Source organism: Pseudonaja textilis, chromosome 2 (genome assembly GCF_049901715.1).
Source record: "Pseudonaja textilis isolate UNSWEBS1 chromosome 2, rPseTex1.2, whole genome shotgun sequence".
Classification (NCBI taxonomy): domain Eukaryota; kingdom Metazoa; phylum Chordata; class Lepidosauria; order Squamata; family Elapidae; genus Pseudonaja; species Pseudonaja textilis.
This window is the reverse complement of record NC_141991.1, coordinates 236,973,028-236,999,185: the sequence shown is the minus strand read 5'-3', so window position 1 is coordinate 236,999,185 and position 26,158 is coordinate 236,973,028. Positions and strand designations below refer to the sequence as shown.

General features: G+C 35.8%; 1 protein-coding gene across 3 annotated transcripts in view; it reads right to left on the bottom strand.

Moving 5' to 3' along the window:
• The window catches only part of RICTOR (RPTOR independent companion of MTOR complex 2), a 49,196-nt gene extending 24,131 nt beyond the window's left edge, over window positions 1-25,065 (bottom strand). For 2 of the 3 annotated variants that reach the window (XM_087927358.1, XM_087927359.1), the window contains exons 1-16: window positions 24,977-25,042; window positions 24,728-24,775; window positions 16,534-16,631; window positions 11,949-12,013; window positions 10,223-10,354; window positions 8,180-8,243; window positions 6,356-6,482; window positions 5,583-5,752; window positions 4,810-4,877; window positions 4,617-4,684; window positions 3,377-3,459; window positions 2,316-2,403; window positions 1,732-1,822; window positions 1,545-1,611; window positions 1,337-1,417; window positions 496-596 (exon numbers count right to left, since the gene is read on the bottom strand). In XM_087927358.1, the coding sequence (XP_087783484.1) occupies window positions 496-596; window positions 1,337-1,417; window positions 1,545-1,611; window positions 1,732-1,822; window positions 2,316-2,403; window positions 3,377-3,459; window positions 4,617-4,684; window positions 4,810-4,877; window positions 5,583-5,752; window positions 6,356-6,482; window positions 8,180-8,243; window positions 10,223-10,354; window positions 11,949-12,013; window positions 16,534-16,631; window positions 24,728-24,775; window positions 24,977-25,025 (1,400 nt within the window). In that variant the 5' untranslated portion in view covers window positions 25,026-25,042. Of the gene's footprint in view, window positions 1-495; window positions 597-1,336; window positions 1,418-1,544; window positions 1,612-1,731; window positions 1,823-2,315; window positions 2,404-3,376; window positions 3,460-4,616; window positions 4,685-4,809; window positions 4,878-5,582; window positions 5,753-6,355; window positions 6,483-8,179; window positions 8,244-10,222; window positions 10,355-11,948; window positions 12,014-16,533; window positions 16,632-24,727; window positions 24,776-24,976 lie in introns of all 3 variants that reach the window. The other variant, XM_087927360.1, reaches the window with a different exon arrangement.
• Between the last annotated feature and the right edge of the window lie 1,093 nt (window positions 25,066-26,158).

Sequence of the window (26,158 nt, the reverse complement as noted above, 5' to 3'; positions counted from 1 at the left end):
AAAAGTAAAGGGGTCTGAATATTATTTGAATGCACCATATATGTTGTTTGCTTCACAGAATATATTATAAGGTGTATAAGGTTTTCAAATTTGCATCTAGACTCTAACTGAAATATAACATGTAAAGAAAATAACTGGCAATTTCAAAACCAGAAATCAAGATTATACTTGCTTTATTTTGAAAAGAAACACAATCTGTCTTAATACAAAGGAAGTTTTCAGGTGAAAATAATAATACAGAGAGCAAAATCTGCTGAGCAGTGTTATTTGTGCAACTGGTGTTACTCTGCTGATGGAAAGCTCTTTGATAGAGCAGGGACTACCATCAACAGAAAAAAGGAGAAAACTTTCAGTGAGAAGCATTTCTATCTTTCTGACTCATCAGTATTCTATTTTGATAACTAAAATGTATAAATATGTATTCTGATGTGAATGAAAGCTGAATGTATACTTTTATCTTAGCATATCTAAGCATGTTATTAACGGTTTGCTTACAGTCTCTTCTCCTTTACAATGTCAAAAGAAGCTGCCATATTCATTAAAGTTGGTAAGCAGTGTAAATGATGGCTGTGACAATGTGGAAGAATGGTGTTTGCCTGAAAAAGAAGAAAGAGCTTTAGAGGTTTGAAACGAAGTTCAATTTATTCCACCTACTCACCCCTATACCGTGAAACCTGTTTTACTTTAATGCTATAAGACCAGAGCTTATTTCAAATAATATACTTAATAAAAATACATTATGTTAAAAATACTGAATTGGGGGAAAACTTCCTTAATTGCTTGCCTTGCTTGCAGCAAAGGAAACAGCACAATAGATCTCATGGAAAAGCCATTCACAAAATATTACTATTAATTAAAGTAGGCGAAAAAGCAATTGGTCAATCCTAATCTAAAACGGACACCTTGCTGAAATAATGAATTATGACCTGAAAATGTTACTTTGTATTTTATTAACATCTCAAGTTAATAAAAGAAACTTAACTGTGTTGTCTTAAATGAAGAAAAGACAAAGATTTCAGGATCATCAGCAATAAATTGAAAACAAGCAAGATTTTGCAGTAAACTGTCCACATTTTACAGATTAGGCAACTCTAATTTGTAGACCAAACCCAGAAAACCCTTATATTTTAAGATAATAAAAGAGGGAAGGAAAAGTTATTTTTGTTACTATCTCTCTTTTTTGCTAAAGTAAGACAACAACTTGAATGTGTCTTGGCACTGTTTTTCTAAGTTTTGAATATTATTTCCTTCTCCTTTACTACCGGAAATGAAATCCAACAGTACTTATTAAAATGAATAGCAGCTAATCAGCAAATGAAAGTTAAGTCTCTCTTACCATATGCAAAAGTTCCCCCAGTAAGATAGTTGCTCTGACAGATATATGATCATTGCTGCTTGTGATTACTTCAACTAGACCCTGGAATAATTAAAGAAATAAAATTCTGGATATGTGGTGCACATATGACATCCGTGTTACTTTACACTGAACATATTGTACTAAAGAATGGAATTTTTTTGCAATTTAATTTAAAATCTGAACTTACTTCTAAGAGTCCATTTCTAATGAAAGCAGAGAGAACCAGGGCCAAGTAATTGTCCATGAGGTCAGGCCTGGATAAAATAAAAAAATAAAAAATGACAACATTCATATTTTTTTTAAAGAAAAATCTATTTCTTTATCAAAGTGAGACAAAAAGATGTATTCTACTTGGGTGGGTAAGAGTTAAGTACCTGGATCTGGCTCGGTGAGGTAATATAACTTTAGCTTCTGCAGCTACAAAGCCATCAGAAAGTCTCCAGCTGTCCTGAAAATGGCTTGGATCTACACAAATAAAAATGTGGAAACGAATTCTAAGTTTAAAGATGGGCAGCTGAAAACCCTGTAAAATTATGGCATGGCATTTCTCATGTGATTTGGCATTATTATTTCTCACTGTTTCCTTAGCAGTTCTAACTGCTATTTTGCAGTGCTGGGAGAAAGTTCATGCTTGTCTTGCACACATCATTAAAAAAAATCTTAAGTTTAAAATCTTTCATGCATGATAGTGATAGCTGAAATAAAAATAATTTTTAAAAAGTATCTCATATATTAGCAATTTAGACAACAAATGACTTCCCTCAGAGGGGCCCCTTATATGTGTCATAAATAAATGCTTAGAGTTGTATATCACGATTCAAGTTTATGAAAGAAAGATTACTGCATAATTATTACAATTCAGCTGCAGTTAAAGTCCCCAATACAGCACCAGATAAAGAAATTCTCCTCGATCTTCCCAGCAAATACCATGGAGCATTTCCCCAGATCTAATACTAACCTACACTGAGAAGTGCTTCTATAAATTCTTCTGTCACAACAGGAAGAGGAAGACGAAATATATCATATAGAACTTCAAGCAAGCCTCGCTGTAACATAAACAGGAATAGGATTACAAAAATGAGCAGAAATATATTTATACGAAGCTAATATCAAAGAAATACAACTCAGACACTGAAAAATATGGCCACCTTCTTCAGGGTACCTGATGTCCTGTTCTAATAGCCGATAATGTAACTGTTTATTAAACATTTGCAGCAGGAATGAATGCTGAGAACATGTGATGGATGTACTGACACTTTGTCTTGGGATGGGGTTGCCCAATCACAAAATGACTACCATGGTGGGACATCTAAAGCAACAACTGTTCCAAGAATTTGACTTGGCAAATGTGGCTCCCTCTCCCAGGATACTGATTTATGTTTTTTGTTTTTCTGAAGAGTGGGGAACAGGTAGGCATTCTACAAAATAAACCATTAGATTGCATATAATGTACATCAATACTAGCATGTTTTAGGAGTTTTTTTTTCTTTTTTTAAAAAAGCCATCTTTTTATAATGGTCTTTCCCAGCCATTAAACTCACAATATCTTTACATTTAATCAACTGCTTTTATTTTGCTTTACTCTGACTTTTTTTTACAATTATAATAAATTGCTTTGTAATAGGAACTCTAGAAAACAGTTGTAATAAATAAAAAATAAACAATCCGTATTGCGCTAAATAATGTACGGCAGCTAATGTACAGTACGCCAAAATGAGTAGATTAAGTTTACTGAATATGATGGCAATTCTCATGTTTCCATTACATTTTTTAAGTTCTGTTGAACTTTAAACCAAATTGTGATTTACAACCCCTTAAAACAAAACTTAATACAAGCAATCTCCACAAATACTGATGGCAACGTCTGGCAGTGCCTCTGACATGTCCTCAAATAGAATATAGATGCCTAAGAAAATGCATGTTACAAATTTCCTAGATTAACAGTATTGTGAGAAGTGAGTGTGGCCTGTGAAGAACATGCAAACCTCATAATTCTAGCTGCAGAAGTTGAAAACTTACCCGCACTTCCATGTTAGGTATACATAACACCCCAATAAGAGATTGGATACCAGAATTCCCAGGCTTACACAAACTAATTATACCTGAAAAGAAAATGAAAGGCATAATTATATAATGGTAAGAGAAGTTCTGTTTTGTTTTTACATCTGAACACATAAGCAGACACTTTGTTACAGTTTCAGTCTGTTAAAACCCAGTCTGTTGGAGTTAGGCAGCCAATAAAACCAAGCAGGTAACCCTCAACTTACAATCAGTTGCCTAGTTCAAATAATGATGGACCTCCGCAGTATACTTTCAACCCAAAGTTATGATGGCCATCTCCCACCCCTGCAAATCAGATGATCACATTTTGGGCACTTGGCAATAGGCCTACATTATAGCCATTTACAACACTCCACACACATATAACTCTTTTATGATGTTTTTGTCCAAAAATCAGCATGTATTTCTTTTGGCAAAACTGGCCCATAGTAAACAATTAGTTTGCTTAATGACCACTGCAAAAAAAGGTCGTAAAATCAGGCCAGCTCTTTGGGCGACCCATTTTAGGACTGTCACAACTTATGAGCAAAATGGACAGGCTCCATTACTGTTGTAAGTTGAAGGCTACTTGTAAACAAACCATAGCAAGTTTTTAAAAAATCAGAAAAAAATGAGTGCATCAATACATTTAAACATCTTCTTGTCTAGTGCATGTTATTGTTTTTTTCTGCCCTGAAAGCTAAACATTTAATTCATCCTTTCTTACCTAAAGAAATTTCCAATCTACAGTTTGCCTACAACAGGAAAGTTTTATTTCCAAGTGATTCTGCTTACATCTTTAAAACATCCATATACTACTAAAACTCTGCTTCGTGTAACCTTTAACTGGGTGAACCATGATATCCCAAATGGGTTAATTTACAGAAAGCATTTATAATATGAGATCCATGATTCCCGTGGAAATGAAATTTGGTAAATTTTAGAAAACATTTTATGACATGAAGCAGTTTATGATATAATACAAAACGTCATAAAATATTTCCTGTGCTGATGTTTGTGCTATACTGTTCACCGTGGGCTAAACAGTTTATGACCTAATATGGAATGCCATAAAATACTTCCTGTGCTGATGTTTGACTATGCTAAACAGTGCCGCGTGGGCTATTTTCAAAGCGGAGAGGGCATAGGGGTGTGTGTGTGTGTGTGTGTGTGTTATTCTACTCACTAACTTCAGTTAAAATGAGAACAAATAGCCTACCTGCCCATGATCGAAATGCTGCCACAATTCCCATTTTACTAGCAGAAAGCCGTGCTTCTCTGTCCTCTCTGTTAAAAAAAGATTAATAAGTAAAGACTGTTATGTTTTATGGTTTTTTTAAATAGTATTGCTGTAAAGAGCTTATTCCACAAATTAGGAATCTGGGAATAGCAGAGAATGATTGTGTACTTACTTGAGCTGTCCTTCTGCAGTGTCTGGATTATGCCTGTAGTGAAAGTCCGTGTATGGAGCTAAAATCCGCTACAATAAAGAAGATTCCTATTACCATTTATATATTATTATCATATGTAAATCTATTTAAATGCTTTTAAAAATATGTTTTGTCAATCAGAAGTTTCTTACTTTTTAACAAAACTGCCAAGATACAGTTGATCTGGGCTTTTAACATGAAAATATGTATCTTGCCCCTGCATCCAATTTCTTATTTTTAAAGGAAATAGTGTAGAAAGGAAAGGCACTGGGAGATGCTATATACTAATTTATTAACTTTATAAATATCAATTTATTTTGAAAAAAGGAATAATTTATATACATATGCAAGTATCAAATTTCAATGTTAATAGATAATATTCTGTTATTAGAAGGCAAAGCTTCAAAACTTTATGCAATGTACAAGGAGTCTTTGGTTAATGGCTTCCATGTTTAGCAATCATTCAAAGTTACAGCAATGTTGAAAAAAATAACTTTATGATTAATCCTTGCACTTATGACTGTCACAGCATGCTATAGTTATGTGATTGTCTTTTGCCCATTTCACAGTCCGCTTCCAACAAGCATAGTCAATGGAGAAGCCAGCAGTAAAATCTTGTTACGTTATTCCTTAACATCTACCAAAGTGAGACAGTAAATCTATCATGGTCATGTGATGTCTTGATTAGTGACAGAGTAGCGGCTCCCAATTGTGGTTGCTAATAAACACATTAATGCAATTATATTTAAAATTACCTCTAATTCCACATCAGCTCGCACATATTGTCGGGTATTTGGATGATTAAGAAGATGTAGAACAGTCGTTATGAGAGCTTCATTTATACGGCTTAATTGACAATCTATCACATTTTTCAAAATGGTACTTAGACCACCACGGAACGCAACTATTTCTGGATTTTGAATCGCTGAAAGAGATTATTCCATTTTAAAGAGTATTAAATATTTTATAATTTTGATAGTATTTAATAACTAATCATATTTCTACAAACAGAAATATTTAAATGTTAACATTAAATTAAATCTTATATTCATTTTTCAGTGTTATAAAATAATTCTAAATACCTTAAATTCTTCCAAGATTATATAATTCTTCACCAACCCATACTACATTCCTTTTAGAAACTTTGAGAACTCTTATTTAAGACTCGTTTCAAATTGTTCAAAACACACATCAGAATAGGTATTTAAGATTTAGCAACAAGTTTTAATTTGTTCAATGGGACTTTCTCTGTGGTTATGTTGCACATGCCATGTATATATTGCAAAGAGTGACCCAATTTCTTTTTTAAAAAATCAGTAATTCTTTAGTACAGATAGCTGAGTTATATTTGGCACAGAATGCTTTGATACAAATCTAAGTTTATTTCAAAAGACATATGGGAAGAGGATGCGATGAAAATTAAACAGCTTTGTAATCTACTGTACAGATTGCCCATTCATTCCAAAATATCGATAATTCTCTCTACTAAATCTCATATTTAACTGAAATACTTTTTAAAAATACTTACCTAATTCACAGATAATAGCAATACATGCACGAACCATCCTGTCCCTCTCTTGCAGGCCATCATTTCCAACAGCTATCAAAGAATTGGTAACTGAACTGGGAAATAATGAAGCATTGACTGTAATCATCTGCAAAGAAATGTAGAAAGAAGGAAGTATTTGCTGCATACATGGCTCAATTAAAGAACAATGTAAAATATTCAATTATTTATATTAAAGAGAACCAGTTTTAATATTTTGTTTTGATATTCTATTCTTAATCTGTAACTTAATTTTTAATTTTATTTTTCAAAAGATAACTCTTGTACTACACCCATACAAAGAATCAGCCCTAAGAAGGGAAACATTACTGCTAAAGCATCTTCAAGATCTTTTTATTCAATTTATCCACAAAAATTGAATAGCAAAAACATAATCAAAAGCTACTTTAAGAGCTGCTGAAAAATACCCCAATAATTTCTCCATCTGAAATGTTCATACAAATAACAATGTCTATGGAAAAGGTAGGAGTATGAGAGTACCATACAGCTCCAAATGTGAACCTTGAAGTTCTGAATGCCCCCATTAAAAATAGGTGATTTAGTTGGGGCCAATTTGACTAATTTTCTAAGATGGAATTTTAAATCATGGTCATCAATAAGGTAAGAAAGTAGAATGGTATTGTTGAGGTAATTCCCCGTTAGCAGAATGAACACATACAGGGAGACGTATAGAGACCAGTCTTTGAATAATACACACACAGCACACAGATACACTGTACAGTAAGTGTAGGTTTTTACTTTCAGAAACGTTAAGCAAAGTTCAAACACAGTCTAAAGTCATTCACAGGTTAAATCAGTCAGTTTTCAATCCAGGGATAATCCAATAACAAAGTCCAGTATCATAAACAGTTCAGTATCAGACTTACATCAAATCCAAAATAGCAGTCAATTATGAGGAACGGCAATACTCTCCAACAGAAGGAAACAGAGACTCACACTCTCTTCTGAGACTAAGACTAAAACAATCCAGGTTTCTGGCTCCATCTTATGGCTGTTTGAGAAACCACACCTACTTACAAGTTTAGCATTCCCTTAAAGAGACAGTATTAAAATGTCTATCCTGGCTTATATATTTCCAACCCAAATACCTGTTAGGTGACTTATATTCCTAACAGGTATATACACATTCTAAACCAGAGTTTAGTTGCAGCTAAGTATATCCTGACTTCCAATAAGCTTTTTCAAATCCTAAAAGTCCTAAAGGGATTTAACGTTTCTTACACAGCTGATCAATGTTAAGTGGACTCTCAAAAAGTGGCCTTGATTATTACAGAATCTTTTGAGGTATTATATTTATCCACTAGAAGCCCTGCATAGCAGCTAAATGGACCTAAAAGATACTTGATGCTTCTTTTATCTGATATTTCTCCTTCCTATCTTAAGCCTTTTCTGAAAGTCCATTGACATTGATTGGCTTTGGAAAGCCACAGGGACTACATGACTGACCCATATTGCAACACTGCTTCCCGAGCTGCACTGGCTGCCAGTTTGCTTCCAGATGCAGTTCCAGTGTTTGGTTATGGCCTTCAAAGCCCTCTATGGCATATTTGATGAGCCATCTCATCCTATTAAGACAGGAGTGTCAAACTTGATTTCATTGAGGGCCGCATCAGGGTTGTGTTTGAACTCGGGGGCCCGGGTGGGCATAGTCAACTGGATGTTACTCGTGTTACCAACATTGTTTTCTACATTGAATAATCAAGCCATTTGCAATATTATTTTATAATCATATAAAACTTGAGATGGATAATTTAGTAAATAACAGTATTGTGAGTTTTCACGTACCTTTCTGACTAAACGAAGTGCTTGTGTTCGTTCTACTTCATTGCTTTGCTGTATATCTATGCATCTAAAATTAAATACATATATATTTATGTACTTATATTTATAACTACCTATAAACATGGTTTATTTTCTCAAAGTTTTGATGTATTAGTTCTTATATCTGGGATTCAGACATTAAAATTCTAGCATTATTGGTTGGTTTGGATCTAGAATTTGCCTCTCAACACACGAAGGCTTTATCCTTCCATGAAAGTTTATCTGTAGAATACTTTTGATGGAAAAATAGTACAGGTGACATTTTCTTATTCTTTTTGAAAACCTACTTTCAGAAGATTAGCAGGGAGAAGTGAAATCTTCTAATACACAGGTGAGGAATTGCACAGGAATAACATAGGGAAGAATGAACTAACAAGAATGATGTTTTTCACTTTCTCTCAAATTACAAGTGGCTAAAAATGCTCAAATCAACCCAAAATTATTTTATGGGATATAATGATGAGATTCAACTTCTAAACATTACTGAGGTAAAATAATCCAAATAGATAATCCTTGATTTATGGCAATTGGGGCTGGAATACCGGTTAAGCACAGGGGTAGTTAGGCAAGATATCTACACGACCGCTTCACTCAACAACCACAATCCCAGCTCTCTCACTTGTGGACATTAAATGACCATATGAATAATTAAAAAGACAAAATGAAAGAGTTGCCTGATGCAGGCAGGAAAGCAGTTCCCTTCCATGTGCAGAAGGAAACTCCTGCAATGGGACTCAGATCTTTAGCAATAGCACTTACATATAGCTTCATAGTGTTCTACAGCCCTCTCTAAGCGGTTTACAGAGTCAGCATATTGCCCCCAACAATTCAAGCTTTATTTTTACAACCTACCACAGAAATTCCTTCCATGTGGAAGAGAATGCCTGTGATTGGCTGGAGAAACAAAATTCGGATCTATGGAATGCAAGCTTCATTACTCCAATCCAGTGAAGGAGTGCCCCTCTTCCCATTCACAGAAGGAAACTCCTGCAGCGGGTTGCAGAAACAAAGATCAGATCTGATGATTGGAGCTTCGTTTCTCAGCCCAATGGATTTCCATCTATCCACCCCACAGTGTGTGGAGGGGATGAGGAATGCTTGGTACAGGTGAGAGCAGCTTGCAACTTTCCCTGTTGGCTTCTCTACTGACTTTCTGGGGAGGTCAGTAGAGAAAATTCTGAATGGCAATCACATGATTATAGGGCGCTTGGCAACCAGTCTTTACTGGGAACAGGTTACCAAGCACCCAGGATCACAATCATGTGACCACGGGGAAGGAGGGGCAACATTTTACAATGGCCAGAAGTGCTTTTTAGAGCATCCTTCCCATCTTAACTTCAAACAGTTGTTAAACAACCCATCGTAAGTAGAGGATGACCTACATTTGCCTCAAAACCTCCATCACAAACTGTTCCAGGCCATTCACTTATAAATGACTGTAACTTTATTGTTCCAAATCATAGTATCAACAAGATTATATCAACAGAAGGAACAACAGAAGAGTCACAAAAATATACAGCAGACTCTGTAGACGCTTTTATTAGACTAATATGTGGCTAATGTTCCCAAATGCTTCTATATGTTGGCTTATGTGATTGAAAGCAGAATTTCTGTATATACATGAATCCTGTACAAACATTGAATATACATAAAGCAGTGGTGACGAACTTTTTTGGCACCAGGAAAATCTAATCCCTGATGATCTGAGGTAGAGCTGAGGTTGTAATACTAGTGCAGGGGAGTAGTTGCAAATATAGATGAAGCTTCACTTGCTTGTTGCTCACTTCCAGCTGTGCAGCCCAATTCCTAACAGGCCACAGACAAGTGCCAGTCCGTGGCCTGCTGGGGACCCCTAACATAAAGAACATGATTCCAGTTCGAGGAAGGTCTAATTACAAATTTAATAATACAAATGGACACTGTTGATGGGTCATATACACAACCGATACTTATGAAAAATCCAAGCAGTTCCAAATCACATTATTTCAGTATTATTTTGGTAATTACCTGGCTATTAAGTAATCCACTTTCAGTTTTAATACCTTCTGTAAAATACTGGAGTCTCTGATAAGATATCGAAGAGCTCGGAGTCCTGCTGCTCGCACCTCTTTCGCTTCATTTAATAAAGCTAACCGCAAACTGTGATGATAAATAAGTCATTCAGACTATAAATGATCAAAATATATCCAATTTATATTCCTCAAACCCATTTTATGTGATTAACTTCCTTCGTCTAACTATTTTTAACACTACGGTATCCAAAATGTGTTTTTACAACATCTACATCAGCAGCAGCTAATAATGTATAAATTCCTATGTGACTGAAATATTATTGAATATTTAATGTATTATTTATTTAATCAAATTAAAAAGAATAATACAGTATGAATCTAGAGAGTGACACAAACATAAAACATTTTACACTTTGGTGTAGATATTAATTGTTGAAACTAAATCAAAACTATCACAAAGATAAAACAATCTCTGCAACATTTAAGGAATTATATAACCCCAAAGTTGCAAATGTTTTTAACAATTAACCCATCAATCCCAATTAATTGTTTTGTTTCTTTCATTAAAAGTTGTAAAGAGCTTAATTTCTCCCAAAACTCATGTCTATAGTTGTAAGAATACAAACAAAGGCAAATTATTCACTGTTTTCAATTAAGGAGATAGACCTCTTTGAAACACATGGCCTAGTGACATGCGTTTTTAGATGACCTTGGGAGCTTTTTCAAAAAAAATATATTAAGATTTACATTATTTGGCTATTCCATTTTATAGCCAGTAAAAATCCATTAACTTTACACTTAAAAAGTACTATTTTCTGTTGTCCGGATTCATTTGATACCAGAATGATCAAAAGTGAAATGGATTTTTATGGAGTAAAAATCACTACAAAGCTAAATGTTTTCAACATTACACTGGTATATCAAATTTTTCCCAGAGGTTTTCAGCTTAGCACATTTAAGATTTTGAAAGTCAGAAGAATGCCAACTGGGTAAAAAAGTACATGGAATCATGTTCGCAACTTCTAAAAAGAACTGTGCTTTTTTCTACGCTTATGAGGGCCTTTAAGAGTGCAAACAGTTGTTAAGTTTATACTATCAAAGTTCTAGAGGACTTTTCAGAAACCAGATTTAAAATACGGCATTGCTGTGATTCTTAAATTAAATCCCCAGTAAACACAATGATATAATTTAAAAAGTTTTTAAAAATAAAGTTAAATCTTTAATCAAATGTCCAATTGTAAGATACAGGTAAGGTCAATAATACCTATTTGATATCTTTAACAGGTGTTTATTATTAATATACAAAATAAAATGGGAATTCTTTACTATTCCAATGTGTAGCTAGTAAAAGTCTGGTTATTTTAAACAAAAATAATTTTAAAGGGTTTTGTTCAGGTCTTTAACAGTAAACAGGATAAATTATATAAAAAGCTTATGTTTAAGATATCAGCTGGGCATAAATCCCAACTGTTCATCAGGGACAGGAGTAACAATCAACCTAATAATCACTACTGCTCACAATTACTATTGTTGGATCTGAAGAACTAGTTGCACCTTAATCCCTTTCCACATTTATCACCCAATACAACTTAGAATTTCTAGCCTTTTGTTCTAATTCTATCACAAACCATCTTCTCTGGATAAAACCACTTTCTGATTTGTTATTACTTTAATCCAGAATTCCAATCATCAGATTACTATTTACAACAGATAACACTTACCATATGATGATATCTTCATAAGTAAAACCTAATTTTTCTTCAGTATGACCAGCATTACAAAGAAGCTGCAAGATATAAATTTCAGTACTTTCAACAACAGAATTAAAACAATTTTCAATAAGCAAGTTCAACCAACCATTTCCTCACATCTACACTGCTTCCCAGTTAACCAACCTGAGCATTTTTCCAAGATATTATTAGAAGAGAAAGAAATAGCCTGGCTGAATTATTGTCATTAACATTAAATTTTGAAAGATGATTTTAAAAAAACCAAGCTATTGATATCTGGATTGACTGAAACATTCTTTATTTTTCAGATGTATGCAAGATTCTAAAATTAACTTAATTACTCCAACTACCCTAAAAGACACAAATTTAAAAAATGTACGAATTCTTTGGTTTCTCTGCAAACATCACACAACTCTACACAATCTTGAATTTTAAAAAAATTATTATCACTCGCATCTTTATCTAATTCATTTTTTTGGCAAAGCTACTACCACTTTTAAAGCAAAAGTCACCAATATAATTTTGTTTCAATACTGCATTCTAATCACTGCGCCATCGCAGCTCCTAATTCAAAAGCAGTTCTTGAATTATATAAAACATAATTGTCAGACTGCCTCCATATAGTCTCCACAATATCAATGAAGTCACATAATTATGGCTTGCTGAAAATATTATTTTTAAGAAGATTAAAGAACTTTGGGAAGTTTAATTGTGACTTTTACTACATGAAGCATCACAGTTTTACTTATTTAATTCACAGAATTTCTAAATTACAATATAACAGAAACATTTGTTTCACATATTTCCTTTTTTCTTTTAAAAACTACCATCAAGTTAATCACAGTAATATTCCAATAAACCTAAGAATCCCTGCATAAAACTTGGAGGCAGCTCTTTTGATATTAGGAATATGATTGGGATATTAAAAATTATGTCTAAACAGAATAAAAGCAATGCAAGAAAGAAACTGGACATATGTATGATCCACCATCCTTCCGTATTTCAAACCTATTTTGACAGTAGAGGGAAATTTGGGTGGACAATTCTACAGAAGCTGTTTACTTGAATACTGGTAAAATACTATAAAAAATGAAATAGAATGCATTTGTACACTCATGTGGATATAGGCACAAAGAATTTCTGAACCATCTCTGTTAATCTTGCAAAAAATGTTATTAAATGAACCTGCCTTTTTTTGGGAATGCTAGAACATACCCACAACTTAACTGTATTCAACATGACTATGCATGTTCTCAAATTTTTCATTCACCCAGTGGCATGAGGTTTTTGGTAACTGGAACAGCTTCCCTGCTCCCCAAAGATTTAGATAGCAGACTTTTTCCTGAAAAGCTGGCTTTGGTCATCTTCAGAGTCTCTTTCTGCACCATTTTGGAGAAAAGATTAAACCTCTTTCCAGAAATCCCTGTTCCCATTCTCAAATCTTAATTTTTACTTTAACAAGCTGCAGATGAAGAGAATAACATCAACATTATTCTGAATCCTCCTTCACTGCTACTGTTTTATCCAAAGTTCCATTCTTCAATATCAAATTAGGTTATTAGCTCCTTTAAACAGTGGCAAGAAAAATGTATCCTGGGCCTTAAATACCATAAAACTGACAAAATGCATTGACACCTCTGAAGTAAAAGTGTAAGAGAGCAGCTCAAATAACAGATAATGTAGACACTTCTCTTCCACTTTATGTGCTTAGTTTTGTGAAGAAAGTTTATAAAATAAGCTAATATATAAAATAAAAGCAGGGAGAGCTTTAGTCTGAATTGACCTAGGGCATCAAAGCCTTGGGGGCAACAATACAGCCCTTCTTCTGAATGATTCTAAAAATGCAAAAAGGCAGCACATGATACCAGCAGTCAATGTATCTCAGGAGTGTCATATGCCCTTGAGCTAACGTTGTTCAATGTCTATGAACAAAATCTGTATTAGGGACTTACACTGGTTATCAAGTGCAATTCAAAGTGATGGTTGTTATCTATTATATACCATACAACTCAAAAGAGTCTGAGTACTTTAGAAATAACTTTTGCCTGACAGACAATATAGGAGACCAGGAAACAACCGCTGTGACAAGGTTCACAAAGCTGAAGGGAGCTTGATAATGAATTTTATTTAAAAGATTTATATTATGGCTGCCTATCGTAAGCAACTCTGGGCAGCTTATAAAAATCATTAAGCCAATAAATAAAATAATGAAAAACAATAAACACTCTATGCCATAACCATCCCCCTTGGGATACACAACAGTAGACTCAGCTACCCTCCTAGTGAATGTTGAACAACTTGCCTCCAGAAGTTGTGAATGCTCTAACACTGGAAGTTTTTAAGAAGAGATTGCACAACCATTTGTCTGAAATGGTACAGGGCAGCAATGGCTAACCTTTTCCATGTTGTGTGCCAAAAGTGCACTTGCATGCCTGCACCCATGATGCAATGTGCATACAACTTCCCCGCCCCCTGTGCATGCGCATGCAACCCACCATGCCTCTGTGCATGCACACACAAACCCCTGCATGACGCATGCCTCTGCGCATGCACGCACATCTCCCTCATGCGTCTCCCCCTGTGCATGCGCAGCAGATACCCGACAATCAGCTGGCTGGTGGGGGAATGCACACACACACAGTGGCGCTCCTCCGGGCGACCTCTCATGTGCCGACAGAAGTGGTTCTGCATGCCACTTGCGGCACGCTTGCCATAGGTTCGCCATCACGGGTATAGGGTTTCCTGCCTGAGCAGGTGTTGGACTAGAAGACCTCCAAGGTCTCTTCCAAGTCTTTTTTTTTAAATTAAATTTTTTATTTTAAACATAGACAAACAAAACATAAAACCATCTTCCAGCTGCATACAGTGTGTTGGTTGGTTACTCTGATTCCGTGGTTTCTTCCCCAAACCCCAAAAACTTTAACCTTAGACTGTCTACTATTGACCTCACCCTTTTCCTAAGAGGTCTGTAGGGGGCATGCATAAGCGCACCAACATGCCTACCATCCCTGTCCTATTGTTTCTTTTAATTTTTTTTAATTTTTCTTATATGTATCCATGTATTCATAACTATGTTTTTACTTATACCTATTATCTTGTAAGCAATTGACAAACCAAATAAATAATAAATAAAGTCTTTTGTGCTTCATCTCCATCCTTATAGTTTGTATAAATTCTCATATTATCCATCTAGTATATGTATACATCTGTATTATTATCATTGTTAATCATTTATTTGACTATAACTATTATTCTATCATTTTATGTGAGACATTTAATATTTTAGATTAATTTATATTATAACATTCAATATCCAATAAATCCATCCAATATTAATACATCCTTATGTGTCCCTTCCAAGTCTGTTATTCTATTCTAAAGGAAGGAGATCTTCCTCCTTTGAAATAACTTATCCCAAAGCACACATGGCTCGCCTCTCATAGTTTGTCAGAATGGTGTAAATTAACTGGCTTTTTGAAAACTGTTCAATGTAGAACCACTGGCAGAATGCTTTTTATTAATCTGTCTTATTTGGAATTACAATATATTGTTATTTTATCATTTTATTACTTACTACCTGTTATACCTTGCCTAGAATCCTAGTCAATAGCACTACATAAGTCATTAATTTCCAACATCTCAATTTCTATCTTAAAAATATATTATATGGGTGAACAGATCCTTCAACATGCCTGTATCTGCAAAAGGTAGACATGTAACAGCCGCAGGCTCAACTCACTGCTTCATAACTCTTTTAAGGTCTTCACAAGAATCTATATCTCTATCTATCTATCTATCTATCTATCTATCTATCGTTCATTATCACAGCATATTTGTGGCATATTTGTTCAGGCTCTGCAAATTGTGGATATCCAAGTAATTTAAAACAATTTAGCAATCCTCTTACTACTTGATGACATTATCATCCAGGGGTAGGATTCTACCAGATTCTACCAGGGATTCTACGAGCATCTATTTGCTAGAACCGGTTGTTAACATTCTAAGCAGTTTGGAGAACTGGTTGTTAGAAGAAATTACTGGCCTAATCCTGTAAGGAAGGCAGGAAGGAAACATTCTGGTGTTGCTTACAGAAACTGCTTCTCCGTTGACCCTTGTTACATGCTTGGAAGGACTAGACTTCCTGTCTCAGGAACATCTCTGGAGTTTTTTCCCCTCCTTTGCTGGTACTTTGCTTGTATGGAGTGACCATTCAAAGTTACAATGGCACTGAAAAAAGTGACTTATGACAATTTTTCACACTTACGACTGTTGCAGCATCCCCACAGTCATGAGAGGCCAGGCGAGGAGATGCGTGCCTCGATGTGAGTGATTGAGTGATATTGAGTTGGCCATGCCCAGCCAATAACATGACCACCAAGCCATGTCCTCAGTCACATGATCACCAAGCCACGCCCACCACCTAAGCCACGCCCACAGAACCGGTTGTTAAAAATTTTGAATACCACCCCTGTTATCATCCCATTGCTACATCATTCAACCATCATTTTTCTAAAACAAATATTCTTTGATGCACTAATAAAAAATATAATGTTGTAATAGTCACTAAATTACTTACCTTTGTAAAATTATTCAAATGGCCAAGTTTTCTCATATTTGAAACCCCTTGCAATTTGGCCACATTTTGAAGAATCTCTCTCAAGTTATCGGAGGGGTCTACAAGAAAAATAAGACACAGATACAGTTAGAGAAACTATATAGTTCTCAAAACAATAAAAAAATGTATCCCTTAGATCACAATGTAACTCTTTAAATTATCTTAATGTTTAATGTTGAGAATTCCTGCCATGTTTTGACGCAAATTTATTCTGTACTGTTATTTTGTTATTTATACATTTGTGCCTTTTTCTGATCAAAAAAATGTTCAAGCTGAATTGAAGACTGAAAAATAATCACTTTTATTTTATGGTAGTCACCCTATAATATACTGCTATGGTACAGAACAATATTATATATTTGGCTATCATCAATCCAGTACAAATAGTTATCAGATAAATGACAACTGGGGACCAGAATTTCCATTGTTAGATGGTGTGGTTGTAAGTTGAGTCAGACCCAATTTTACAAGTTTTATGGTAGTCATTAAGTAAATCACTGTAGTTGTTAAGTGAATCAGCAGCTGTTTAGCAGCTGTTTGGCAAAAAAGGTAGCAAATGACAATCCCATAACCACCAGACAATGCAACCAGTCATAAATAAGAGTTGGTTGTCAAGTGTCCAAAATGCGATGTAAGCAGAAGTGGTATTCAGCAGGTTTTGACCAATTCTGGAGAACTGGCAGCAGAAATTTTGAGTAGTTCAGAGAACTGGTAAATACCCCCTCTGACTGGAGATTTTACAGTATCCTTCCCCTGCCACGCCCAAGCCACACCCACAGAACCAGTAGTAAAAAAAATTAAATCCCACCACTGGATTAAGCACAGGAGTGGTGCGATGGATGCAAGTGTGTGAATCGGTTGTCACTTTTTCCAATGATGTTGAAACTTTAAACCACTGTTAACTAAACAGTTATTGAATCAAAGAGTACTGATAAAAAAATCTTATTATTTTGTTACTGCTATAATATGCAAAATTAAAAATTTTGGTGAAAGGAAATTTTTAAAAAATTATTTTCTAAATAGAAAATTTTGAGATTCCAAAGTTTCTTTTACAAAATGAGAAGAGTGCTTCCATAGAAAATGTAAAAAGTATGAGAAAGAGAAAAAATAGGAAGACAGAAAACATTTTATAAAATTTAAAAAGCAAAAGCTACAAACAAGAGATTATAAAGAATTTATAATAATACTGATATAAAAATACCACCATTATAATCTTTAATTTTAAGGATGCATGATAGATGGAACAAATTGCTGTCCTACAATTAAACATCAACAATATAATATGGGTGATATATATTTTGTTTTGAGCATTTATCAGAACACTAGTTGGATACTCGTGCTTCGCTACGAAACTATGTGATCAGGCTTAGTTTTGGGGGAGGAAAATAAAGGTGGGGGGAATCTGCCTCTGCCTACCAGCATCCATTGGTATTCATTTGGCTAGCATCCTGTCAGTGCGTGAGAATTGAGGGCTGTTTGGAAACTGAAACAGTATTTGCTGTGTGAGCAAGGAGATAGCAAGGAGCCTGGGTGTGGCTTAATTCAACTGTTCTGTACTAAAGTTGGCTGCTGCTATGAAACTAAAATTGAAACTGAAACTCCTGTCCTCTGCTTGTGTTTTGCATTTGGAACAGATTTCTTTTCAGGTGGGGAGGGGGAGTAGAACTCCTTAACATCAGAGTGTGTTAATAATAATATACAAAATACTAATGCTCTGATGGTCATTTCGAAAAATCCTGTCGTAGCGAGCACCTAGAAGCCAAGAGGAACATATGTGCCAAATTTCAAGTTCGTAGGATTTACAGTTCTGGAGATTTTGTGATGATGTGCAAGTGGTATTTCGCTTTTATATAGAGAGATGATTACCAAAATAATTCTAGATTCAAATAATTTTGCTATAAAATTATTTAGATTTCAATAGCAAGTTCATAGAGTTATAAGTTAGAAAATCTTATTTCACTGGCAAAATAATAAATCAAACTACAGACAGTCCTTGTTTAGCAAGCACAACTGGGACCAGCAACTCAGACAATAAGTGAAGTGATCACTAAGTAAACTGCAACCATGTTTATGATCTTAACTTCAGCTTTCATTTGCTTTATAGACCTGCAAAGGTCAAAAATGCAAGGACTGGTTTCAAAATTACATCATCACTCTCATAACTAAGAGTAATCACAGTACTACACAGTTGCTAAATGAGGAATACCTGTGCTTTCCCAATAAGGCTCTGCAAAATAGAAATATTCCAGCTTGATCAAATTAACAGCAAAAATGCAGTTTTATTTGTCTTTTCTCAAAGTAGAAATAAAATATCCTCTGGTCACAAAGCTTTAAAGGCATGTATATGATATATTACAAGGAGCAGGTGTACATCAGTTATGTAGCATGGTCCCAAACATTTTGAAAAGTAAGTGAATTGGACTGTAGCCTCTGACACCATTGTTCTTGGTATCTTGTTGGACCACCTGCAATTGGGGATAGGAGGTATTGTTTTGCAATGATTGTGCTCCTTTCTCAATGGACAATTTCAGTCTGCCATAGCAGGTCGGAGGAGAGATTGAACCAACAGCTACTACTGCATGGAATGCTACGATTCAATTCTCCCCTCATTGTGTTTTAACATCTATAGTAAACTGATAGAGGAAGTCATATGACAATTTCAGATGATAGTGGTATCCTGGTGATGCCTAATTATACACTGCTACACCACACTCTAAGAGATGTGCTTGATGTTCCTTATTTATCATATTTAGAAACTGCCCATCTTCCTCACAGAGGGACCCTGTGTACAAATAACTGCACGGAGCCTGTGAAGACTTGGATGAGAGATAACAGAAAATTTGAACCCACATAAGACGGAATTGCTGCTTGTACACAGTAATTCTTCTGGATTCATACCTTCTGCCTGAAGTCTGGTAATAGCCAGAAGAATTTAAGTTTAGCTCTGGATAGTACAGTTTCAGTCTTTCTTACTGCAAGGATACCTAGCTATAGTAACTTATTCCTCAATACCAACCAGTTAGATTACTGCAATGTACTTTACATGGGGTTGCCCTGAAACTGCACATTTGTTTAACAAATTTACCATTGTACATCACTTGCATATGAATTGCATGAAACACGAAAATGTTACATAAAAAAATTAATGAAATAAAATGAATTAATAGATAACCACATTCAGAAAGTCTTGCAATTGTCACCTGGCATCTTCATTGAGACAAATGAAAACAGAACTTTTTTTTAAAAAAAAAAAGTAATTCATGTCATTTTAAGCATTAAACACCAACTTAATGGCACCTAATCAAGCAATCCACTCATGTCTATGCTGTGAGGAGAGATCATATTAGCTATAATGGTATCTTAAAAATAACAACCAAGGCATTATACTTGTTTTGTTGCTAAAGAAAACATTTCAATGCTTGAAATGATTGCTTCATAATCCAGAAGCATTTAAGTTTGCTGTATCAGCTATTCCAGTTTTTATAAATTTCAGATAGTCACTAATACCCTATAATGCATTCTACCTACAGCTTTTCTCAGAAACTTCAGATGGTTCAAAATGTTATAGCAAGATTACTTTAGTATTTGTTATATTCATTTTCAATTCTATATTTCTTGTTGCATCATACATTTATCTAATATTTACTGTAAATAAACTAGACTCTGAGACATCATTTATACCTGAAGTTACACGTTGATTCATATCCCCAATCAGCCAATACCTTTAACTGTTACCACAAAGTTCTGTGTGGTATAGCAGTTTGAATGTTAGACTAGCAGCAGGTGTTAATCCAAGCTCTATCATCAAAGGTAACTAGCTGGGTTTGAATCAATCACTTGCTCTCACTTTATAGGGTAATTTTAGTGAAGAAAAATAGAAGGAAGGAAGATCATATCTACCAGGGCTGTCAAACGCCCAGCCCATGGGCTGGATGAGTCACGGGCTGGCCATGCCCACGCCCGGTTTAGCGAAGGGGAAAGAAGTCCCTATACATCTCATGACATCACTATAACGTGAGTTTGACATCCCTGATACATAATCAAGTTTCTAAATAAAAAAAAACAAGATATAAATCTAACAAATGCATTAAAATGTATTTTATTCACTTGGGAATAGAAATATGGGATAGAAAATATATGTGCTGGGGTTTGCTGTTTACTCCAAGCATGATTGTAAGCAGCTTTCATCCCCTTCCTATAGCAAGAGTAAAAATAAATAAATAATGAGAGAAGAAAATATCAGACTACAGTGAGAAATATCAAATTACTAAGAAAGAAAGTAAGTTTGAGACCAAAGCTTCTGAACACAACCCCAGGTTTAAACTTACAGTAAATCCCCTTCACTATTTTTTAAATGCAGTTTTTAAAAGAATCTTTAAAATAAATTTTAAGTTATCAATGCAGTTCTTTTAATAAAATTCTGGAAGACTGTTGCCAATTGAATAAGACACAACAGAATTAAATGGATATTTAATTAAATGGATTGGATATTTAAATTGACTAGTTTGATTTCCATTAAGAGAGTTACTGTAGGAAACAAAATTCTATTGGAATAGATGTTGACTCTATCTTCATTCCTAAGTCTTTGAATTCATGTAGCTCTATAGAAGCATGGGATTTATTTCCCATATCCTACCATGAGACAGCCTTCTCATCTTCTTTGTGCTTCTATAAAAATTATATTTTTATAATTATATAAATTATATAATAATTATATTATTATATTGAGTGTAATTGTTTATAAATAGTATTCATAGATGTTCTGGGTTTTTTTCTGGATTACAAAATGTCCTAATGCTACTCAATTAGGAATGCCACATATTGTCACCCATCATGTAAGTTTTAAAATTTAAAATCCATAAAGCTCTCAGTAAAATAAACCACACACACACAAACCTAAATCATTTTTGACAATACAGAATTACTATTCCAATGTGATATTCAAAAGTTTAAATTCATACACACAAATTTTGATATTGTGGATTTCCCACATTATCCATTATTTTTCAGTCATCCAACTTTATATAAATGTTCATTTCTAAGTTATTGAAGCCTATTCAAAGGAATTGTAGGTGACCTGCATATTATATGTAAAAATGAAAAGAACTATCCAAGTAGTTTGCATGGTCTTTGTCCATTTTTTTGGTCTTTTAAGTCTTCCTTCTTAGGAAAGACATAACATATCACCAAAGCAGCGTATTCCTGTTTTATTGATTGCCTTTATTTCAGTCAATTTATGTGGTCACCATCTCATAAACACAACTCAGGGCAGCTGATAAGTTAAACCATATAGCCACTGATTTTTTTTTTTAAAGGGACAAGATATTATGGCAACCAAGAAAATCAGCAACATCTGGTTTCAATTTCTATAATTATTTGACCCCACCCCCAGCCTGGAAAATACCCAGGTCTAAATAGCTTTCCCAAAGACCTGCAAGGTAAAATCTAATCTACTTTGGGGTAGTATGGTTTGATAGAGCACTGTGAAAAAACGGTAGGCTTCCTAAGTTCTACAAGACAATTTTGTCTAACTGATACAACCCAGGGACTAGGATCTCACAGAATAAAGACAAAAATGCAACACTTTGCATCACCTGTAAAGGAACTTAAAAGTACTGCTTGTATAATACTGCTAATTATGTATTACTTAACCATGACTTAAAATATGCAAATTATCTTTCTGACCACATTCTGCTAAACATAGCTAGCTTTCTTCAATCTTTCTTTCACCATTCAAAGTAAAAAAAATCAAAAGTAGGGGACTTATTTAACCACTATTATCCAAGGATCATTGAATTGCTTTCATGAACACATATAAGCAAATTTGAAGAAACAGAATATATTACACTATGTAGTAAATGTACTTGTAATGAGAATAGAATAATACACAAGAGAAACAAAACATTCCTGTGCAATACATTTTCAGTATTCTCATAAAAGTTGTCAAAAGATCTCTAGAATCTACTTGACATTTAAGATACTTCAGTATATTTTTCCTTCAATAATCTAGAAAATTGGCATATCAAAATGTGTATCTGGACACAATCTATGATAAATATTTTTTGAATTGTACCATTTAAATTAAACCAACATTTTCTCTATTGAATGTCATTTTCTAAACAATTTAACACCAATTTAGATTGTATAGCTGCAGTATGAAGACGTCCATCGTGAAGTCCAGCAATCACTGCAGTAATGTCCAAACATAGAAATCACATGCCCTGTGTGAATAAACAGTATCTTTTTGCATTATGTCCTTTAGTTTCCAGTAGAACCATTTAGATCCGTTGAACTAAAATTATGGATTTCATTGTGCATTTCTGGATTTATCTTGTACTATTCTTTGTACTACATATTTTGTCAGAAGCTTATGCACTTATTCTAATTCTTTTTTCTGATAAACAAGACTGTATCAAATATCCCATTCAGTTTACAAAGGATTTGCAAATCCTAATATGCAGTATGCTAGAATCTATTATTTTATCTACCCAAAACTGTATCTAAAACAAATGTGAGTTTGCCATTTATTAGTGACTAAATGCAACTCTGCCTCCCAGAAAAAACATGGAAAAAGAAAAAACAGCCCTGTTCCATCAATTTGGACTAATGAAGAAAAGCTACAGTTTCTTTATTCCAGAAAGAACATATTGCTATGAAAACAATCCTGAGACTAACGTATAACTTCTGAGTTTTTCTTGTACTGTAATTTGTATTATTTTAATATAATAGATACTGCCTTAAGGAGTATGTACGTAATACTGCATATAAATATGCTAAATAACAAGCAATTAAATGTTATACTGAGTAGTTTTGTTTAGATAGCATGCCAATGTTTTACTACAACTGTATATTCTAAGTTTGAAAGAAACATATATATTCCTATAAATTATCTCTGAAAATTTTGAATTTTTCAAAAATGTTACTATGATGATACTTCCAGCTGCCACCTTGCCTTAATATCCACATCTAATCATGGTAGAAGACAGTTTTTGCCTATCTATGGAGACTGTCAGTTAGGGAAGCTTTTATAGCTTATCAACAAGCTTAAGCGCAAAAGAGGCCTATTTCCAAGTAGACTGACTCACCAAATCAATTTGCAAGCTGAGTGTAGGAGGGGGGCAGAAAGCCTTCAGAAAGACCATTGAGATTTATATAGTGCTAGCATAAGCACTCAAACTTGCTTTAAGGGCTGCTAATAGCCATCAACAGCAAGCTGAGATTAAATAATGAACCTGAAATAGATTAAGTTGCACGAACAATCTAGGATGGAGAGAATAGCAATACAGTAATTGTCAATAGCTACTTGTTGTCCTCATGCTTCCCCCCTCCCACGTCAAGACTATCTCAGCAAGCAACTCACCAGAGTGAAGCATCCCTAGCATATATAGCCCTGCCATAAAACACAATGACTGTCACTATTTCCAAGGCAGATTTTTTTTTTAAAAAAAGAGAGACCTGTTTGCCTTTCATCCTTTCAACCCAACCTTCACATTCCCTCCCTTTTCAAGAGGCCCAACAAATACCAACTTATTTTAAGCAGGGTTAAAAAAAAGGAAAAAAACGCCATTGCAGAACCCGTGGTGGTGGTGGGGAGACACAAACACCCACCCACACGCAGAGTGTACGAGAAGGCTTATTTCTTCGGAGCCAACCGTCTTGCAAATTTGCTCAGACCAGTAATGGGAAGGCCGGGCTTCCCAATGAGGAACTAATTCACTCCACAAGTCCGCTTCAGACACCGCAACCAGGCTGAATGAAATATTACTCACAGGGAAGTGAACCACTCCGACCAAGCTTAGTTTTAAATAAGGGAGGGAGGGAGGGAGGAGGAGCGGGGGGGGGGAGTCTTGTCCAACCATCCTAATAAACAAGCTTAAGATTTAAGTAAGGGAGGAGGCGGTTGTGTATTGGCAACCTTTCCATCTCCGAAGGGAGACGCTTCGAGAAAGGGAGGAGCGGCTGCCCAGTGCTCTTTAGGCGACCCTCCCATTTCTCCCCACGGAGGACTCGCCCGACGAGCCTCCACACCCTCTCAGACCCAGATTCCATTCACTCCCATTCTGAAAATGGGAGCCGGCAACCCAAGAGGAGGAGGCGGGGGGGGTTGATTGTTCCCGGCCCGGCTTGGCTTAGCTGTCGGCAGGCCTTCCGTTACCTCGGGTGAGATCGAGGGGGACGTTCTCCTCGCCGCTGTCGTTCCGGCCTGGAAAAGGTGGGGGGAGAGAAAGGAGAGACAAGAGCAGGAGCTTCAGTTAGTGATGGAAGCCGCACCGGGAGCCGCCGAGCAGCGGGGCTGAGGCAAGAGAGAGGACGAAGAGCTCGGAGACAGCGCCGTCTTCGCCTCGTTTCCCCTTCCCCGCCCGCCCGCCAGCCACGGTCTGGGCCTAGCCCAGGTTCTCCTCACCTCGGATGCGGAGGTGCCTCAGCGAGCGGGCGCGGAGACTCACCGCCATGTTTACGGTCCCGCAGTCACAACACCGGAAACCTTGCCCGATCTCGCGAGAGCGGGCGGAGGAGAGACGCCGCTTGACTTCGCCCGCCGGACGCGCTCGGGCCGGCAGTCTGAGCAGGGCGGGGCGGGGCGGCGGCGGAGACGCTGCTGCTGCTGCTGCTGTTGGGGGGCTCCCGGAGGAGGGCGGAAGGGACCCGCCCGCGGTCAGCGGTGCCTCTCGAAGTGGGGGCTGCCTGGAAAGGCCAAGAGGGAGCGGGAAAGCAGCAGTGCCGCCGCCGCCACCGCCCCTCCTTTAGCCAGGTGGCGGGGCCCGCATCGCCTTCTCTACCGCTCTGGGTGGAATTGGGTGTGCGCGGCTCGGGATTTGTAGCTCGCGTGCGCGCACGTGGATAGATAGCTTCCTTAGGGTACCTATCTACTTTCTTTTTTTTTGGTTCCATGTTTTTTATTTTTTTAGCATATAAAAATTCCAATTTCAATCGAACAGTGTGTGGACTGGATACACAAACATTTTTAGGGTATAATAATCAAAGATGTTTACAACAATATTCATTACATTGATGTTAATTATAGTGGTATCAATAATAATAATAACAATATTATGTACTTAACCAATTCAACATGCCTTTCTTATATCACTGACCCTATCCATCTATTTCCCTGTATTTAGCTCCTGTTCTCTTCATCTACTTTTTCCCCCAGTGGCTTCCAGTCACTGCCAGTCCTTATATAGGGTATGGTTAGGTAAATATTTGGATGTGCATGTGTTTTATAAATATGTCTGCTTCTTTGTGTGTGTGCATGTGTGTATAAATATGTATGTGTCTGAATATGCATGTGTGTGTTTACTTTGTGTGTGGGTGGATGGATATGAATGTGTGTATGACACTTTGTATGTATGACTATGTATGTGTGTGTCTACTTTGTGTGTATATGTATATATGTATGAATATCAACCAATGGAACACCTTGCCCTCAGAAGTTGAGACTTTCAAGAAGAGATGGGACTGCCATTTGTCAGAAATGGAGTAGGGTCTCCCGCTTGGGCAGGGGGTTGGACTAGATGACCTATAAGGTCCCTTCCAACTCTGATTAACTGTTATCTGTATGTACGTATACATGTTTCTTTGGAAG